General features: G+C 47.7%; 1 protein-coding gene across 3 annotated transcripts in view; it reads left to right on the top strand.

The window, feature by feature from the left end:
• Window positions 1-1,113: 1,113 nt before the first annotated feature.
• CARD8 (caspase recruitment domain family member 8) overlaps window positions 1,114-18,985 on the top strand; it is a 38,848-nt gene continuing 20,976 nt past the window's right edge. For all 3 annotated transcript variants that reach the window (XR_005019759.1, XR_005019758.1, XM_036851366.1), the window contains exons 1-3: window positions 1,114-1,366; window positions 10,690-10,721; window positions 13,553-13,597. Coding sequence is in view for 1 of the 3 variants with exons in the window: in XM_036851366.1 (XP_036707261.1) it covers window positions 1,335-1,366; window positions 10,690-10,721; window positions 13,553-13,597 (109 nt within the window). In the remaining 2 variants the exon portion in view is untranslated. The remainder of the gene's footprint in view (window positions 1,367-10,689; window positions 10,722-13,552; window positions 13,598-18,985) is intronic.

The raw sequence follows: 18,985 nt of genomic DNA, 5'->3' as shown, positions 1-18,985 counted from the left end.
GAGTATAAAATATCTTATCATAGTGCTGGACTCACAGGTGTTCCATCCATCGGGGTTATGACTTTATTGCACACACCCACACTGCCAGCGCTGGACCTTTGAGTCACAGTGAGGCAGGTAAGGGGTGTTCTGGGGTGGAGACATTTGGAAGAATCTAAAAGACAGATATCCCTTCAAGCTGCAATGACCCATTCTCTTCCCCAGCTTCAGGCATTACATGAAGCCATTTCCATGAGGTCAAGGGTATGTCAGCCTGTGGAGAATTTCAGAAAGAGCAAAGAGGGGTCTACAAGGTAGAGGGCCTATCCCTGACTCTGCCTTGCCTCCTTCCTGCAGTAAAGGCATTCTGAGCACTTACAGGGAGTCAGACCTGAGCTAGATGCTGTGTGACACCCACCACCTCATGGAAAAGACAGACAAGCAAACAATCACGCTGAAAAACGCGGTAAAAGAAAACAGTGTACAGTGAGGATCACCGACAGTCTAAGCAGTGGTTCCCACACTTTCCTGAATATTGTAATCACGTGGATCTTTGAAAAATACGGATGACTGGATCCCACTGCACTAACGTAATTGGTCTGGGATACTACCCAGAGCATCGCGATTTGAAAAGCTCCCTGGGTGATTCAATGTGCAGCAAAGTTTGGGAGCCATTGGTTTAGTCCATCCATCCTTACAGTCTGGGGTGGGGTTGGGGTCACACAGCTGTTTTATCTTAGGAAGCTGTGGTCCCTCATCCCAGACACTTGTATTTAGGTACAAAATCTGAAAGAGAATTTCAGAGGGCTTACAGATCCTAAGAAGAGAATCTGGGAATTCCTTGTAGGGGGCGGGCTGTCTCGTGAAAACCCCCCAGACACAGGAGTATCCAATCCCAATCAGAGTGACATGAGCTCTCCGTCCCCTCCAGAATGGCGCTGGCCCTTTCTCTTTCACAGAAGCCTCGGCGTTAGTGTCACCAAACCTAGGTCGGGCATGGCGGTAAGCAGCTACCGAGCGGCCGGTGTGCGCACGTGTGAGAGTGTGCACACGTGTGAGAGTGTGCACGCCGGCGTGCACGCGCAGGGCCGCCGGCGAGCGTGCGTTTCCGTTAGGGAGCCCGGGCGGCCTCCGGCTGCGGCGGCAGCAGCGCGCCCGGCGCCCCCTCCCGCCCAGTCCCCTCCCCCTGTGGCTCTCGCTCGCCCTCTTCCCTCCCCCGGCAACGTCGGCCGCCTCCGGGTGCGCAGGGCAGCGCTCGGCACGCGAACCCCTTCTGCAGGCGCCCCGGCGCCACTCGAGCGTCGAGCCCCGGGCGCGCGTATAGTCCTCCCCCGCCCCGCAGCCGCCGAGCGACGATGAGCCGAGGCGCAGGGGTCGCGGAGAGCAGGTGAGCGCAGCCGCGGGGCTGGGGGGTGGGGGTTTCGGAAGGAGAAAGGGAGAGCGGGGATGGGGTGCGGCTGGGCCCAACATCGCCGCGTGGAGAAGGGGCTTTGCGGTCTTTAGCACCCTCCACCGCAGGCTCTGCTTTTGCCCTTTCCCGGGCGGGGCGAGGGCTCCACTCCCGCCCCGGCATCCCCGCTCGGGCCGCACAAACAAAGCGCCCTTCGGCGGCGGCGCCTGCCCCGCGCGGGCACGGAGCATGGGGGAGGCGACGCGCCGTGCTTCCCGGACTCCGACCCCCTACCCCCGGCGGGGGGCCCGGGCGGTCGCACCTGGGTCGGGCGGGCGACGCCGGGGTCGCGCGCAGGTGCTCGCGTGGAAGGCGGTGGCGCGCAGCTCGGAGGCCCAGGGCACCCTGCCCGGAGGCGGGGCTACGGGCAGCGCTGCTGCCCCCTATCGCCGCGGCTTCCCCACGCCCGCTACCCGTCTCCAGGGCGGCGGCGGCGGCGGCAGGTGGGCCCGATTTGTTCACATACACCTGGCGGCGGGCGGGTGAGGAGGAGGGCAGGTCTCCCTGCGGCATCCCCTTTGCTCTCAGCGTGTGTGGACCGGCGCCCTTCCCGCCTCCATGGCGACTTCCCGCCCCCGAGGCCCGGTTCTGCTGTCCTCGTGTGCCGCCAGCTCTCGAGCTTCAGCTCTCTGGAGCTCCTGCGCCCTCTGCACCTGGAGGAGGACTGGGGAGGTTTTACTGAACACCATCGGCGCTTTGGCCACCTGGCTGTCAAGTTGAGTTGAGAGCAGGATTATTTCCTTAATCCCTTTTTGCCCATGCGTGGGACACCCGCGCGCCCATCATCCCCTCAACGCCCCCGTGGGGCCCTAACAATGTCTTGAGCACAGTAGGCGCAAGATCAACATTGCTTGAAGGATTTCTGCTATTACTGTAAAGGCAGCCAATGCTTCTGTGTGTTATCAGCGTCCCACAGCCCTTTAAAAGCAGCCGCTTTTTACGTGGGAATGTCTATTAAGAGCTGGTTTGAGATGTTGTGGTCGAGTTCTCCAGGACTCACTGTCGTCTGCAAAAGCAGGCTTTTAGATGTAGTGTTTGGATGTAGTGTTTCAGCAGAAGACACATGATGGCTTGTTTGTGAAATATATCCTTTAGGTAATCCTCTCATTGCAGTAAATACTTGCAGGAAGTCCAACCCAAAACAGTGCAGAAACGCTCGGCGAAGATTGAGACTCTGCAGAGAATTTACTTATGGGACAGTCCCTGACACAAAAAGAGTTTCTGCAGGATCAGCTAGAGGAAGAAGAGAATGCGGAGGTTTAAAGAGTTCACTTCAGTTTTTCGTGGATCATTCATGGAACATTAGGCCCAGCTTCTCTCAGGAAGGAGGGAGGGATTTTTTGGTTTTGTTTTGTGTGTGTGTGTGGATGTGTGTGTTTTCCTCGTCTATTCTTTCAAACACTGTTGCAATCAGGAAGACAGTCTTAGAAAAGTCTGTTGTGGATGGGTTTTGCTGTTGAATTTCTTGAAGTTAGCATGAATAAAACTACACTAGGACATAAACTGTGTCTGCTTGGAATATCAAAAACACTTCTTTAGAGGTGGTCAGTTAACAGCAAGACTTGTAAATGATTGTTAAAGAGAACTTTGAATCAAATTATGGCTAAAAGTAAAGTTTTGTTCCTCAAAACAAAAGAGGAAGTGAATTGAAATATAGTGTGTGAAATTAGCACAGTTACTTACACAGAGCTAAGGAAACCTCTACCAGCCTTCCTAGTATTACTCTGAAATGTGGGCCCTCCCCACCACTTTCCATGAAAACTTGTTAGTCCACCACCTCTGATCTTTCTGGCCTCTTCAGGGAGATCGTTGCTAATGTGTCATTTAAATACTTCAGTGTGGTAACAAAGTCCATATAATTGTGTGTCAAACAAGGGGGAGGTGCAATTCTCAGTAAACTGTAAAGCACCCTACAGATGTTTGCTACAGTTAGTTGTAATTTTTAGTAGCTGCACAGTATGCCCCTCTGATACTTAGCCATTCCCACATTTTTGGCCATTTGAGCTGTTATTACTGATTTTTCAATATTAAGGAAGTCTCTGTTTTATATCTAATTACCACGTTCTTTCTGTCATTTATTTGTCCAATGAACTTTTTTTTTTTTAATAGTGCGAACTATATGCCAAACAATGTGTTAGATGCTGGGGATGTGGAATCCTTGGCTGCACACACACACACACAAACAGACACTCATACACACTCCTTGTTCCTTTAGTTCCCAGGGGTTATAAACGGCTTATAAACAAAGCACAGGAAAGCAGTGCAATAAAACCATTAATCTAGGTGTACATCAGACCTGGGCTCAGGGAGGGGAGTAGAGAAGGGATCCCTTCTACTGGGCTGAGTCATGGGAATCACCCCACCCCATCCATCCCCAGTCAGGTGAGCTCTCCTTTTTGCCCACCCTGGGCACTTATGATTTCTTTCTCTTCCCTCTTCTTCCTCTTCCTCCTTCCCTCCTTGTCCCTTCACTGCTAGAAGTGTTCCAGCTGCCTCCCGTCTCCCTTAAGCCAGCTTAGTTCCAGCCCTTTTCCCTCTTGGCTCCACTTCCCTTTGGAGTACATTATGCAGAGATTTCATTGGCAGTTAGTTACAAGGAGAAAGAAGGGAGTAAATCCCGAAACTGTTCCTCCTAATTCCTGCCACCCCACAGCAGCCGTTTGGGCTATTTCCCCAATGCAGTCACCTCTTCCTTCCACCTGAGGTCATTCTCCATTCACAAACGTGGCCAGTAAAGCTAAAGTCCTATATAATACTTTTCCTTTCCCAAGACACTGAAAACCCTTCCTGTGTGTGTATGTGTATACAGTCATACAGAAAACACAGCATCTTAAGTGCACAGCTTGATGAATTACCACAAAGTGAACACATCTGTGTAACCACCACCCAGGTCAAGAAATAGAATATAACACCCTAAAAGCCCCCCTTGTTTTCCTCTTACTTTCCTGTCCCTCCTCCCCAGAGGGACCAGAGATTAGTTTTGCTAGTTCGTAAACTTTATAAAAATAGAATCATATAGTATATACGCTTTTGTGTCTGGCTTCTTTTTTGGCATTATGTTTGTGAGATTAATTCTCTCGGTTGTGTGTAAGCAGTTTTTCATTCTCATGGCTTACAGGATTCCATTATATGATATCACATTTTATTCATCCATTCTCCTCTTGATGAACACGGTAGTTTCCAGGTTTTGTCCTTTAGCCCTTTGATGCCCAAAGACCCGCCCATTTCACTATTATTTTTGCCTACTGGTGTAACTGAAAAAAAGGGAGAGGGTAGATGAAGGAGCCAGCCTGGAGAGCCAGGCCTGTGGATATTTTATCTTTGCTGGTACTAAGTGTTTTCTGAAGCACTGAAGCCTGTGCTCTCATTCAGAAACCTGAACACAGAAGAAAAAAGCTACGGGATGGCTTCCATCATGGGCGGGCGAGCTGATTGCAGTTGGTGGTCTTTGGGATGCTTAGAATAAAAGAAACTGGGTGATAATGGGAAACCGGCCTGGCTTGGGAAGTGTCCCCTGGGGGCACTGACAACTGGCGGCTCGACCCTGACCCTCCCCCAGGGCCTGGTCCCAGAGGGCTTGGTACTCAGGAAGTCCCTCTGTCCTGGCCAGTGTGGAAGAGGCTGTGTAGTTGGCTTCCAGAGCTTGATTCTGAGTGAAAGCAGTTTCCTTGGAGTATGTTTTAAAGTTACCTAGCCTCTTGAGGGGTTTTTGTCATCTGGTACTACAACTTCTTTTCAGGGCGGTCTGGCTTTTGTGGTCTGGGGGACTGAGATTTTCTTTGGGGAAATGCTTGGGCCTTTTGGACTCAACACAGGCAGTGTCTGAGCCTGTAGAATGTCAGGGGGTCTCACAGGATCACACATCCTCCATGAAAGATGCTGATGACAGCAGACCCTGCATTGTTGACTTCCTCCTTTGCTCTCAAGCTTCAAATCTTCCCAAGGGGGAAATACAAAGACTACTCAGTGGACTGAATGATCGCCACTCAGCATCCTGGGGTTGCCATCTGTTTGGTTACCGTTAGAGTTTCTCCACCTCCCTGTCTCTCCTCATCTCCTACCTCTCTCCCCCTGAACACACTTGCTTTCTTTCTGTTCCTGGACCTTGATTAATTCCTTCCTGCCTCAGACAGAAGCTGTGCAACATTCTCTTGTCCATTCTTGCTTGTCCTTTGTGGCTCAGTTTAAATGTCACTTCCCCAGGAAGCCCTCTCCAATTTTTCAATCTTAGACAAGTGCCCTTGAAGCACTTCCTGTCTCAGATACAAGAAGACAGTCTTCCCCATCAGGCTGATGTGTTCTTGAAGGCACAGACCCAGTTGCTTTGTTCACTTATGCCTGGCACATATCCATCCATGTTTGTTAAATGGATGAATTGATGGGTAAACCAAGGGGCTTGAGACAAGTTGTGAGACTGTCTCTCCTTATAATTTGCTGTGTGATCTTGGGTGTTCATTAACTTCACCTCTCCTAGAGCCTATCTCCCTCTCTGTAAAATAATGCATAAGGCTGGAAGATCTTGTAGGCACCTTTCCGCTTCAGTTTTTTCTGAGTCTAACAGTGAGAAGATCCTACTTGAAGGGTAGCATTCTTTGAAAATGCAGGCTGGCCTTAGCATCATGGTTTAAGTGGCCTTAGTTGCACGCCCGTGTTCTTAGCATAAGAGCTCTGTTCTTCCCAGTTCATCATAGCCTGCTCTGGGCTAAAACTATAGCTTATATTTGCTTTTATTTTGCTCTTCCAACGTCATATACATTTATTTATTTCCTGATCTGTCTTCTCTTCCATTAGTGTGCCCCTTGGGGACAAGGTTCATGTGTCACGTGTTACTTTTATATCCCCTTTGCTTAGCACAGCACCTGTGAGTTAATTTCAGTTGATGAAAAGAGATCTGTATTACAGAGAATATTACTTTCATTGAGATTATTCTCTGGAAAGTATAGCTATTTCATGATTATGCAGATTAACTCAAGTTTGTGACTAACATAAACTCTTTTCCACTTTCCTTAACCCATTTAACTTCTTCTGGCCTATTTCCCAGAAGGTTGATAGGGGCTAAAAGAAGTAAAACACTAGTTGGTTTAATTCTGGTGAAAAGTTAAAGGAGGATTTGGGGCTCATTATGGGTTTAATTATACCTAATAACTAAGGTCCCTGAGCCTTATTTCCTCATCTGTGAAACGGAGATGACACTAGTTCAGTATCAAGGACTAAAAAGGTTGTTGCAATGAGCCCATCGATGGGCTTGGGGTCCTTGGCTTGGGTTCAGGCACACAGTAAATATTTTTAAAATATTAGTTAAAGAAAAAAATTAGGTATTATATTACATTTTTATTTTCACTCTAAGTATTGCTAAAGATCTTTAACTGGAGAATTACTACTTATTGAGCCAGATTTGAGCGAAATCCTTCTGGCATCTACTATCCACCTGTCAGGCTGGGAGTGGAGGTGGGAGAAAGGCTCCCTCAGGTTGGATTTTACTATGTTGAGATGCAGGGTTTTTCTCCTCCCACTGAGGGAAAGGGGCCTGTATTAGACGGGGCCTGGGAGCTGATAGGCATGGATGGGGCGGCATTGAAATTATACCTAGTCATCATGGTTGAGTCCCGATCAAAATGTAAGGAATTTTAAGTGATATTAAGTAAATGTCCAAGTCCCTTCCCTGCTGATCTTCAGCCCCTAGATTATACTGGGAACATTTGGAATGGGTACTCTCTCTCTGTGGTTGCCGTGGTTTTCCTTTTAACAAACCACATGGAAAAAGCAGAAAGGAAGAGGATGTGGGGAACTAGCTTCCATGTAGTGTGTTAGGGAGGAAGAAAATCTTCCTCAACCCTTCTGGGTTCTTCTGGTGTAAGGATTAAATTGACATGACACAGATTAACAGGAGAAAGTCACACAAAAATGTAATAACAGGGACACGTGGGAGATACCGAGGAAAACTTGAAAAAGGCCAAAGCCCTCACCTTAAATACCATCCTCAGCTGAAGACGAAAGAGGATGTTGAGGGTGAGGAGAGTGAGTTCTGGGAGGTCACCAGGAAGAGCACGGTAAACACAGGTAAGGTTGTGATGCACATTTAACTCACTGCCTTCTCCACGGATAAGATACGGACTTGGACACCGTTGCAGACAGCGATTTCCCTTACAAATGTAAATGTTTCTTACAAAGGGTAACTCCTGCTTGGTTTTCAATGTTTTTTCCCAAACAATGTTGTTTCTTAGAGAATAACCAGCTTAAAATAACTAATATACCAAAGAGACATATTTTAGGGTAGCAAATTCTGCTACTCTGTAAAGTGGCTAGGCCCCTATGGGTCCCCTGGGGTTGCTCCCTCCACCTGGCTGTGACTCCTGGAGCTGCCCTGCGGGGCGGGCTCCTCCGCCTCGGGGCTAAGTCTCCTCCCCTATAACTGTCGGGTGTTTTAGTACAGAGAGCTGGCCCTCTACCCTGCAGCCTCACTACATGGAGAAAATAAAGGTTTTCCATAAAGGTTTTCTGGTTTTTAGCAGAAGTTCTGTTATCTAGACGCATGTACACACATCTGGAAATAAAGATAAACAGCTGTAGAAAGGGGAATATGAAAGGGACAATTAAGAGAAAAACGTGATTTGTCATTGGGGACACGGAGTGGGTTTTAAGCAGACATATTTTGTACAGTAAGAACGGCTAACTCTCAATACATGTTCTCATAATTATTTTTAAATTAAAAGGCACAACGACTGCATTATAAGAGGTATGAGTCTGGAGAAAAAAGATGCAGTGGTTGGCTTTTTCTTTTATGCATTTCATTGGGAACCATATCTTAGCCTTTCTTAGTGTCTTGAAGCATTTCCTAATTTCAGGTTTACCACCACTCTCTGACCTTTTGAGCTGGAGTTTAGGATTAAAAAATAAGAGGACTTAGGTCTGAAAATGAAAATACATGTTTTTCCTAGAAAATACCAAATACTTGGGAATGTTTACCAGAAAAAATCTTGATTCAAGGAGGTTTTCAAAATCTGGAGGCTCCTGACTAACTTGACTGAAGAAGAGAAAGGAAAGGGCCAGCAGTTGGTCTGCTGCTTTTGCTGTTTTCTTCCTCAGTTTACTTTCACTACCAGGATTGGGGTTTGGGGTAAAGTGGTGGGGAGTGAAGGGAGACATGGTACCAGGCAACTGTGGGGCTTTGAAGTCATAATGGCCTAGGGTCAAGTGCTTCTTTTCTGTTTGTTAGCTGTGTGACCTCAAGGAAGTTAATGAACCTCTCTGAGCCTCAGTCCCTGCATTTGTAAAATGGCCTTCATAGGCTTATTGGGATGATTCAGTGAGAAAATGCAGAAAGATTTTACACCCCCATAAGTGCAAATAACATCATTGTTGTTTTCTGCCTGCTTTTTCATTTATTCATCAAAGATTCTGATTCGGTGGGCCCAGAAAAAATGGTTTTTAGAAGGCACCCTGTAGAGTTCTAATGTCCTCAGTCCACACCTTGAGAAATGCTGTCCTTAAGGGATGAGGAGCAGTTTGGGCATCAAGGGGGAGGGCAGGGCTGTCATGTACGTGCACACACAACTCGAGGGGATACCCCAACATTGTAGTACATGTCCATGGAGCACACATAGTTGGGGTACCTGACCTGCAAGGCCACAGGCGGTGACCCTTTTTGGGAGAGGGTGCAGAGAGTGGTGTGTGTGTGTGTGTGTGTGTGTGTGTGTGTGTGTTATGCAGGGTATGCTTGGGACACTGAAGAGCTTTCCCTCTGAGGGAGCACGCAGGGTGGGAGACAAGGAAGCAGGGTGGGGGTCCTTGTGTGCCATGCCAGGGAACTCAGGCTTTGGCTAGGAAGTGGTGAGAAGCCACAGAAGAGTCTAGGCAAAGACATGATCAGGTCATGCTGACGGTCACATGAGGGACGAACCAAGAGAATGAGACAGTAATTATGAGAGAATATAATCAACCAGCTGGGTGGGGAGAGCGCTTGAATGGAGGCGGAGACAGTTTGCACTGAGGAGGGGACAGATTTGAGAGATGTGCTGGAGGAGGTTAGGAGGACACGGATGGTGCTGCTCGCTGAGAAAAAGGGAGCAGGAGCTAGTGATGGCTTGGAGCTCCCAGTTAGGTGACCTGGTGAGGTCAGGAGGAGCAGGTTTTCTTGGAGAGGGGAAGACAGTGATTAGTTAAGTGCTGACCGAAGTCAATGGAAAGCGCTGAATTGACCCTTGGGCCCTGGGCACCTGGAACTCTGGGAAGCGGCCTGGAAGGGGGCAAAGATTTAGGATCTGAAACCTCGGCATGAAGGCGAGCATGAGGCAGTGTGAGGAGGGTGCACTGATGTGATCCTGGGACACAGCGATCTAATCCCCAGGAGGCTGGGGCCTGGAGTCAGGAGATGGAGCACATGGAGAGGGGAGAGGCCACTGAGGCAGGGGAGGGGGGAGGGGGGAGCAGACCGGCTGAGAGGGACTGGAAGCCACGGGGGGGGGGGCCGGGGGCGGGGATCCTGTCACGTGCTTCATCTAAAGAGAGCGGGCACTAAGGACGGAGAGGGCCCGTTGGGTCTGTCGGACAGGAGTCCTCGGTGGCTCTAGCTTGGGTGGTTTGGGTAACGTGGAGGAGCAGAAGGCAGGTGGCTTTGATTCTGGGAGAGGGTGGGGAGTGGGAAGCGGAGACCGTGAGCTCCCCCGTGAGACTGGCACTAGCCGGGCAGAGGGAGTCCAGGCGGTGGTGAGGATGGAACGTCAGGTCGGGCAGGGGAAGGACCGGTTAATTGAATGGGAGCTGTCCGAGCCCTTCATTCTCAGGCGTGCTGTGTCTGAGGGAGGAGGCCAGAGAAGCAGGTGAGAAGACCTGGGCGAGGGAGGGCGACTCAGGGAGCAGCTCTGGGAACCAGGAGGAGGGGCTGGGGGCCAGCGCGGCTGGGCTGGGCTGGGCGAGGAGGATGGATCGCTGGAAACGCGGCAGAGCAAGGGGCGTGGCGGGCACGGGGATGCCGCGCAGCGACCCAGTGCAGCGGTGCCGGCGGTGCCGGTGGTGCAGGGGTGTGAGCGGGCAAGCTGGGCTTCAAGCGCATGCTCCATAAGCCCCATCTATCCCGTGGGTGGTTCGTAGTCAGGCTGTCGTAGGTGGGGAGTGAGAGGGGCAGGAAGAGCCTTGAGGAGGGAGAGAGTTCTTTCATCTGTTTCTGGAGAAACATAGTATGATCATTTTGAAGACTTTCATAATTACTTTGTATAAAATTAGTATCCGTTTATAAAACTGTTTTTCTTTTCTTGTTCTAGTGATGATCGCAGTGCCTCTTCGGAAGAAAAAGGTATGGAACTCTTACGTCAATGCTGAGTTACCGAAAACTTAACCTATACTGTGGAAATTTGCATTTTTAGAAAATGATTTTTTTATTAATTTTCTTTATTGGCTGCAGTTTACATTCATGCATTCACCAACTTATAGAAATGTGTTAAAATAATCAATAGGTTAGGATGATGCGATAATGACAATTTTTCAGAATTTTCTTTAAGATTGTTTTTCAACAAATATTCCAAAAAAAAAAAGAAATGTAAAGAGTTTGGGCCTTTGTAGTTTTTATAACTTAAGAATAGAAAATAAATGCTCTTACATCTCTCTCCTTTTAAACTCTGACTCTAACGTTCTTTTTAACCTTATTTTAAATTCAACAAAGTAAGATTAGGGAAGTATTGTCAACTGAATTCTATAAATGTTCCATACACAATGACTGGATATTTTCTTTAATACTTGAGTGTTGTCGTCAATTTTAGATACTTAATGAAAATAACAGCACACAATTCTATCCCTGAAAGTGGGTAAAATAAACACTTTTGTTTATTTATTTAAAAAAAATAAATTTATTTATTTATTATTTATTTTTGGCTGCATTGGGTCTTTGTTGCGTGCGGCTTTCTCTAGTTGCGGCGAGCGGGGGCTACTCTTCATTGCGGTTCACTGGCTTTTCATTGCGGTGGCTTCTCTTGTTGCGGAGCTCAGGCTGTAGGCGTGTGGGCTTCAGTAGTTGTGGCACGTGGGCTCAGTAGTTGTGGCTCGCAGGCTCTAGAGCACAGGCTCAGTAGTTGTGGCGCATGGGTTTAGTTGCTCCGTGGCATGTGGGATCTTCCCGGACCAGGGCTCGAACCCGTGTCCCCTGCATTTGGCAGGAGGATTCTTAACCACTGCGCCACCAGGGAAGCCCAATACTCCTTTATTAAAGGAAGGTCTTGGTCTAGGTTTGGGGGTTGCTGAGGGTTGAGTCCTCTTTTTGGCCTGTGCTGCTTGTTATTAAAGGCTGTAAACAGTGTGTGGGGATGTATTTCTTGCTTTGCCTCCTTCTCTTTATCGTGTGCTGCATGGCTCCGAGTCCTTCTGGAGGGTGGTTCCGAGGCCACTTTAGTTGTTGACCTGTGTCACTGGACTGCGGAGTGGCTTAGAAACTCCTCAGCTCATTGCTGGGCCACTGTCTTACTTTTGCAAGTTCCATATCCCTCCTGTGTTTCATTTTTCCAGCACAGAATAATAACCCGCCTAATAAAAGTATCCTGATTAAAATCTAATAACAGTTTCTGTAACATATGGCTGGAATGTGTAGTGTATGGGGCTGTCATGAATCTGTCAAGTGTAGGGTTGGATCTGGCCAGCTTTTCTGCTTCCTGGTGCTGACCTCAACCTCACCCGTCCCTCTATTGGCTTTTGCCTGTTTCTGTCTGCTTGAGATGCCTCTCCCTTCCTGCACACTTAACCTCCCAGGCTTGTTTCAGCGCTACCGAATTCAAGGACTCGTGCTGAATCCCTCACCTGCAGTGAGTGGTCTCAATTTCTCTCTTGGACCAGCAGAATACTGGCCTTCCTTCGTTTTGTATTGTCCTGATTTCTTCATTTGTCTATGCACGGCCACTGCTTGTCCGCACACAGGCTGTTTGCGGGGACATGGATTTTCTCCTAATGCTGCAGAGTGCCCATCACACGGTGGACACTAAGTCAGTGTTCATTAAATTGAAGGGACAGTAGTCTCTGCCCACGCCCAGGGGAATTAGTCAACTGGTAATTAAGCCCCTGTTGTTCACCAGCCTGGCGTGGGTGAATGTTCCAGACAAACGAAATGGAAGAGTTGTCTGTTCCATGAGCAGTCTAATTGAGCGTGGCGTAAATACAGACTAGGGACCTGGTAGCTAAGGGGCAATCCTTCCCTACACAGAAATGCTCTTGCTCTGTTTAACATTGTTGGTAACTTCTGCAGCAGTTACCCCTTCTTCTCCTATACTATATTATCTCCATTCCCATGCACCCACACTGGCCTAGGCTCTCATCACTTCATACCTGGATCTCTGCAGTGGCCTCCATGTCAGGCTCTCTGGAGTCTAATGCATTCTGAACGTCAGTACCCCGCAGTGTCCACCAACATCTTGGGGAACACCAAGGCCCATTCCAGCTTGAAGCTGTCGTGTAATTCTGCGTCTCCATGTTATTCCGCGTCTCCATGTCATTCCCTGTAGGAGAACCATCCCCCAAGGCCAGTTCTTCCTAACTGCATTCCAGGTCCTCCCTAGTCTGGTCACAACTTATCTGGCCAACTTTACATCCTCACCTCTAACCTATTTGTGTCATTTCACTAAATTGTTGACAGTTGTTTGCCTGAATTGACTGTTAACTGGGGAAGGACACTGATTCTTTGGTATAGTAACACCACTGTCTGCCCTTCAGTTACAAAATCTAAAACCAGGTGCTTTTTTTTCCTTTCTGGTGTCAAGTTACTTAATTGCCAGGGATGTTTTTAGGGAGCTGCTGAGTTAATCAAACAAAGAAACAATGCCCTTTGGCACAAAATTGAGAGATTGCCAGGGATCCAACCAAATGTAATTATAAAGTTTGTTGGCTTTCTGTTTGCCCTCTCTTGGAAAAGGCTTATGGTTTCTTGGGCTAAATCTTTTTTCCTTTGAGAATATGGCATTGTTTACCATTGGTAACTGGGCATTCATTTGACATGCAAGGCTGCTTTGGCTCTAAAGAGGTGATTCAGTTTATGGAATAGGGTGCTTCTGTTATTTTTGGTTTAGCAGCTTTTACAAAAATGGACATAATCTTCTATTTTATCCTTGTATTTATACTATTAAACTTTGTTTCTTTCTCAAAATTTAGATTGCCCCAGTCGCAACCTAGATACTTCAAAGGACTCTAAATCAGGTAAGGGATATGATTAATATTGGTAAATGCCCAAATGAAATTTTTACAAAATAACCAATTCATAGCAAGATAAATTACAGTTTATTTTTCTGTTTTACTTCAAACAATCTGAATGAAAGGTAGGGACTTTCATCTTTCTACTTGAAAGAGTTGAATGAATTTTAAACTTTCATGATTACCTAGCCTAGTGAAATCAGTGACTTTAAGGTTTGGTGATAAAGATGTACTTAGTGAAACTGAGAATTTATCTGATGGGGGCAGTCAGGCCATTTTCTAGATTGGCTCCACTAACCTAGTAGAGGGCCCTCTGTGAGCCCAGCCAGGTGGTGGATACTTGGCTATAGGGTAGTCCTGGGAGGCTTCCCTGAGAAGGTGATGGTCGACTTGAACTCTGAAGCATGAGTTGAGGTAACAGGGCAAAGGTGGGGAAAAGAGTTGTCTTAGTTCAAAAGACTTGCAGATGTAAAGGCCCTGATGTGGGAAAGTGCACAGTGCTTGTTTGCAGAGGCTGGAGAAGGTCAGATGACTGGAATCAGAGAGAGAGGGGAAAGGTGGCAGGGCCATAGTGTGTCTGCAGAGGCAGGCGGGGGCTAGATTACATAGGCCCTTTGGATTAAAAAAATCTGTTCTCCGGAGAAGATGTACAAATGGCCAATAAGCACATAAAAGATGCTCAGTATCATTTCAGGAAGTTACAAATCAAAACCACAGCAAGATACCACTTCACACCCACTAGGATGGCTATAATGAAAAAGATAATAGCAAGTGTTGTCAAGGATGCGGAGAAATTAAAACCCTCATATACCGCTGATGGAAATGTAAATTGTCACAGCCATCTGGGAAAACAGGTCATTCTCAAATAGCTAAACAAATTACCATTTGATCCAGCAATTTCTCTCCTCTGTGTATACCCAAGAGAAACTTGTGCGTGAATGTTCACAGAGTTATTCATGATAGTCAAAAGTTGGAAACAACCCAAAAGTCCATCAAGTTTTAAATGCATAAACAAAATGTGGTATACCCGTTTGTATTACTTTGCTAGGACTGCTGTAACGAAGTGCCACAGACTGGGGGGCTTAACCAGCAGAAATGTATTGTCTCACAGTTCTGGGGGCTAGAGATCAAGGTGTTGGCAGGGTTGGTTCCTTCTGAGGACTCGGAGGGAAGATCTGTTCCAGATCTCTTTTGTTGGTTTGTAGATAGCCATCATCGTGGTCATATGATGTTCTTCCTATGATGTGTCTCTGTGTCTGAATTTCCCTTTTTTGTAAGGACACCAGTCATCCTGGATTAGGGCCTACCCTAATGACCTCATTTTACCTGAGGTAAATACCTCTATAAAGACTCTATCTCCAAATAAGGTCATATTCTAAGGACTTCAAACAAGAATTTTCTTTTGGGGGGGGGAACACAATTCAATACACAACACCATATAATGGAATATTATTCAGCCATAAAAAAGAATAAAGTGCTGATACGTACTACAACATGGTTGAACCTTGGAAACATGCTCAGTGAGAAAAGCCAGGTACAAAAGCCTGTGTATTATGTAATTCCATTTATATGAAATGTCTAGAATAGGCAAATCTATTTAGGCAGAAAATAGAGTATTGGTTGTCTAGGTCTGGGAGGAATGGGGAGGTTGGAAATAGTTAAAAGTTACAGGGTTTTTTTTGGGTTATGAAAATGTAAAATTGATTGTCATGATAGATGTATAACTCTGTGAATATGCGAAAAGCCATTGAATTGTACACTTTGAGTGAATTGTATAGTATGCAAATTAGATCTCAATAAGGTCGTTATAGAAAAATAAAAAAGGTTGTATCAGAAGAAAAATATCCAAAGCTGTTGTCCAGAAAAAAATCCACGTGTTTTCTTGAAAAACTTATGCTCAGTCATGTCTGTGCCCAGGGCCCTGCTTCCTGAACAGTTTGCTGGGACTGTGGTTTTTGCACACTTGATTTATTCCTGTGATTAGGTTTATGTGGAATAGAATATACTTCAGGACAGACAAGTAGCAAAAGTTGTCCCTCTGATTTGTTTCCTTACCCTTGTCATTTCTGAGAACAGAGCCAACTGGCAATCTTGTTGCCAGATGGTAGAGTTTTTATTGTTATATCTGGAAAATTAAGTATATTTTTCTCTTTTTCCTCGAGGTAATATTGTACGGGTTTGATGATTACATCGGCTATTTTTATGAGGTTTCCATGTTCCTAGTGACGAAAGGGGAACAGTACCTAAAGTTATGCGAAGTACCCTTTGGTTTTAACGTTAAATAGAAAAGGAGAACTATGGATTTGTAAGATATAACCAAAATGGAGATTAAAATGGGATTGTGCAAGGGCACCTCTCCCCCAGCTGTCTGAGAAAGGAGGAGAAAGTCCGCTGCTGGTGATAGTGTCCGAATCTAAAGATGAGAGTTAAAAGTGTGTACCCGCAGAGTTTAGTCCAGCCAGTGGGTAACACAGGTTGTCAGGTGAGTGAAGGGACAGACACCTCAGGCCAGAGTGGGGTGGAGCCTTCTCAGCTGGATGAAGGGAGGCTGGCCTTGTCAAGAAGCAGAGGGTGATTTTTGTAAACTGAGAGCAGAGCTGATACAGGGTACAGGGCAGGGCAACGAGCCCCAGAGGGGAGACGGGAGTGACCCCTGACTTGGCCTCGGGGGTGGAGAGGGAGTGGTGGGCTGTGCAGCCGCTGTCTCTATCTAGGCTGAGAGTATGTGGAAGGGGCTGTGGCCTGCATTCCCCGGCTGTCTGCCCCGAAGTGTCCAACCCTCAGAGGGGAGAAAGTGCACCGGCCTCTGGACCAGATAAGGCATGGGACCTGCTCTTTCAGTTTGCCTGCTTTCACATTCCCTCTGTTCCCTTTCTCACCTTTCTCTCCTTTTATTTTTTTTTTTAAAGTAAAGTTTATTTTTAAAAGCTTAGCTTTTTTTAGTTGAATGCAGTGGATCAAAGGAAGGAGTATGGATTTTGTCCGCATCTAGGCTGGCGTTCTGAAGGACAGCTGGGTGTGGTGAAGGTGGCACCCATCAGAATGAGAAACTGGGAGAAGAGAAGCTCAGAGTTGGGGGTTGTTTGCGCACCAGCTTCCCTGAACAGGGAGCTTGCTGCCAGGGCTTTTACCTGCACAAATATGGGAAGGAAGGGTTTAGTGCTCGTAGTAGCAGGCTTGGACTGGCCTGTCACTGGAGTTTAGGAGTGAACGTGACCTATTAGTAACACTTATTAAGTGCCTACTGTGTGCGAGGCCCTGGGCTGGTTCTTCTTCACAGACATCTTATTTAGTTCTCAAATTTGTGCCGTGAGGCAGAAAAATGGTCCTGGGGCCTTGAGCAGGCTCACAGGGCAGGGAGGCAGAAATAGAATCAGGAGTCCTAGGTCCAGAACCAGAGGGAAGGTGAACGAAGGGCTGGCCCCAGACTCCCTCTCCCAGGGACCTGGGGCAGAAGGTGGGCCTCACCTGGGACTGGTCCAGGCAGAATTACAGCCCTGCAGAGGTCCCAGACTGCCAGGGGGAACCGACAGAATAAAGAGGGGCCATGGTAGGGGCTGCTTGGCTCTTTAAAGCTGGGCAAAGCATTCGTTTGTTCACACGTTCATTCATTCATTGAGCATCTGTATAGGGATGGGTGCTGGGGAATCAGGGTGGTGAGACACAGCCTCAGTCCTCCGGGGCTCACAGACCAACAGCTAAGCAAGCAGGCACTGCTTGGCAACGGGGTAAATGTGGCAGGATGGATCAGGAAAGAGGCACGGCTCACCTAACTTGGTGGGGCAGAAGGAGACTGTCAGCAGAAGTGACATTGGGCTGGCTCTTAATGGATACCTAGGAGCTCTGGAAGTGGGGTCCGGGGAAGGGATTTCCAGGCAATGGGATGGCATCTGTAAGGGCTTGGAGGAAGGAGTGGTAATCATCCTGGGGTACAGCTTGGGGAACGAGGAAGTGATTAAAACGGGTTGATTCTAGGCCAGTGGTTCTCACCCCTGGCTGCACACTGCAGTTATCTGGGGACCTTTAAAAAAATACTGCTGTTCAGGCCCCATCCCAGAGTCCCAGGCATGGGTGTGTTTAGAAAGCTCCCTAGGTGATATCAGCGTGCAGCCAAGGTTGAGAACCACTGCTCTGTTCTTCCAGCCCTGGAAGACCAAGGCCATGTCGTATCGCTTTGATCTCCCAGCACCTGTTTCGACACCTCACCCTCCCCTCAGGCATGCTCTCATGCAGGAGTCTGCCTCCTACTCCCCCACCATCCAATCAGTCACCAGCTCCTGGGTGTTGAACTGCTGAAGTAACAAGAAGCATGTTTGCAAGTGTAACAACATGGTTAAGAGCGCAAGTTCAGGCCAGACTGCCCAAGCTGAAATCTTAGCTCCAGACTTCCTGGGCCGGGGATGAGGGGTAGTGCCCTGGTGCTCGTGGTGTTGCATAAGTCAGTTAACTGACCTCAGCTTACCTCATTTGGAAGTGAGAGTTAATGTGTAAGTATATGTAAAGCCCTTACGTAAATATATGTAAATGTATATATATATGCAAAGTGAGTAAATAAATGTAAATGAGTGAATACACGTAAATGAGTGAGTATATGCACAGTGCCTGGCACATAGTGAACACTCTAAAAAGCTGCTCTTAGCTGCTGTATTATCGTTCTCATCTTTATTCTCAAATCTTTCCATTTCTCCGTGTAACGATTGTCTGTCCTTGGTTTTGGTTGTCAGTAGTTGCATGCAGGGAGGGAAGATCTGAGAATAATATTAATAGCTTTCCGTGTATTTACTCAGGGGACCCTGAGCCTGCGTGGAGGGTGAAGCAGGACGCGCAGCTGAGGGGAGGGAGTGGAGGGGGTGAACTTGGCTGAGCAGATTCTGCCTGGCGCTCATCTGGCCAGCCAGGGGAGGTCCAGGGTGCGCCTGGAGGTGGAGGTCAGATCCGGATTTGGGAGTAGGTGGCAAGCCCGCTCAGGGCTCTTGAGGTGGAAAGAAGGCTGGAAGTGGGGAGTGGGGGTGGAGTGTGGAGAGGAGCAGAACGCAAATGGAGGACACATGGAGAGGTAGGCGGAGAACCAGGACAGACGGGAGAGCTGTGTGGGCAGGATGGGGTGGTAGGGGTCTCTAGCTGTGGGAACCCTGGGTCTACCCGTGGGAGTCATGGGTCTGGGGGTTAGTGGGCCTTTGGGGACATCAGGGAAAGGATTCCAAACTAGTTGTGGGAACAGAAGCCTGATTGCCGTGGATGGAGGCGCTGAGTTGGGCGTGAGAAAGGGGAGGGAGCATTCTTGGGGACCGCTCTTTCCAGAAGTAGTTGAACAATATAGACTGTTTGTCCTATGCTTCAGGGAAATGGCATTTACACTACAGTATTCTGCACCGTTGTATCATTGAACTTTTG

Source organism: Balaenoptera musculus, chromosome 4 (genome assembly GCF_009873245.2).
Source record: "Balaenoptera musculus isolate JJ_BM4_2016_0621 chromosome 4, mBalMus1.pri.v3, whole genome shotgun sequence".
Classification (NCBI taxonomy): Eukaryota; Metazoa; Chordata; class Mammalia; order Artiodactyla; family Balaenopteridae; genus Balaenoptera; species Balaenoptera musculus.
Note: the sequence above shows the minus strand (reverse complement) of the source record. Positions and strands in the feature narration are given on the sequence as shown.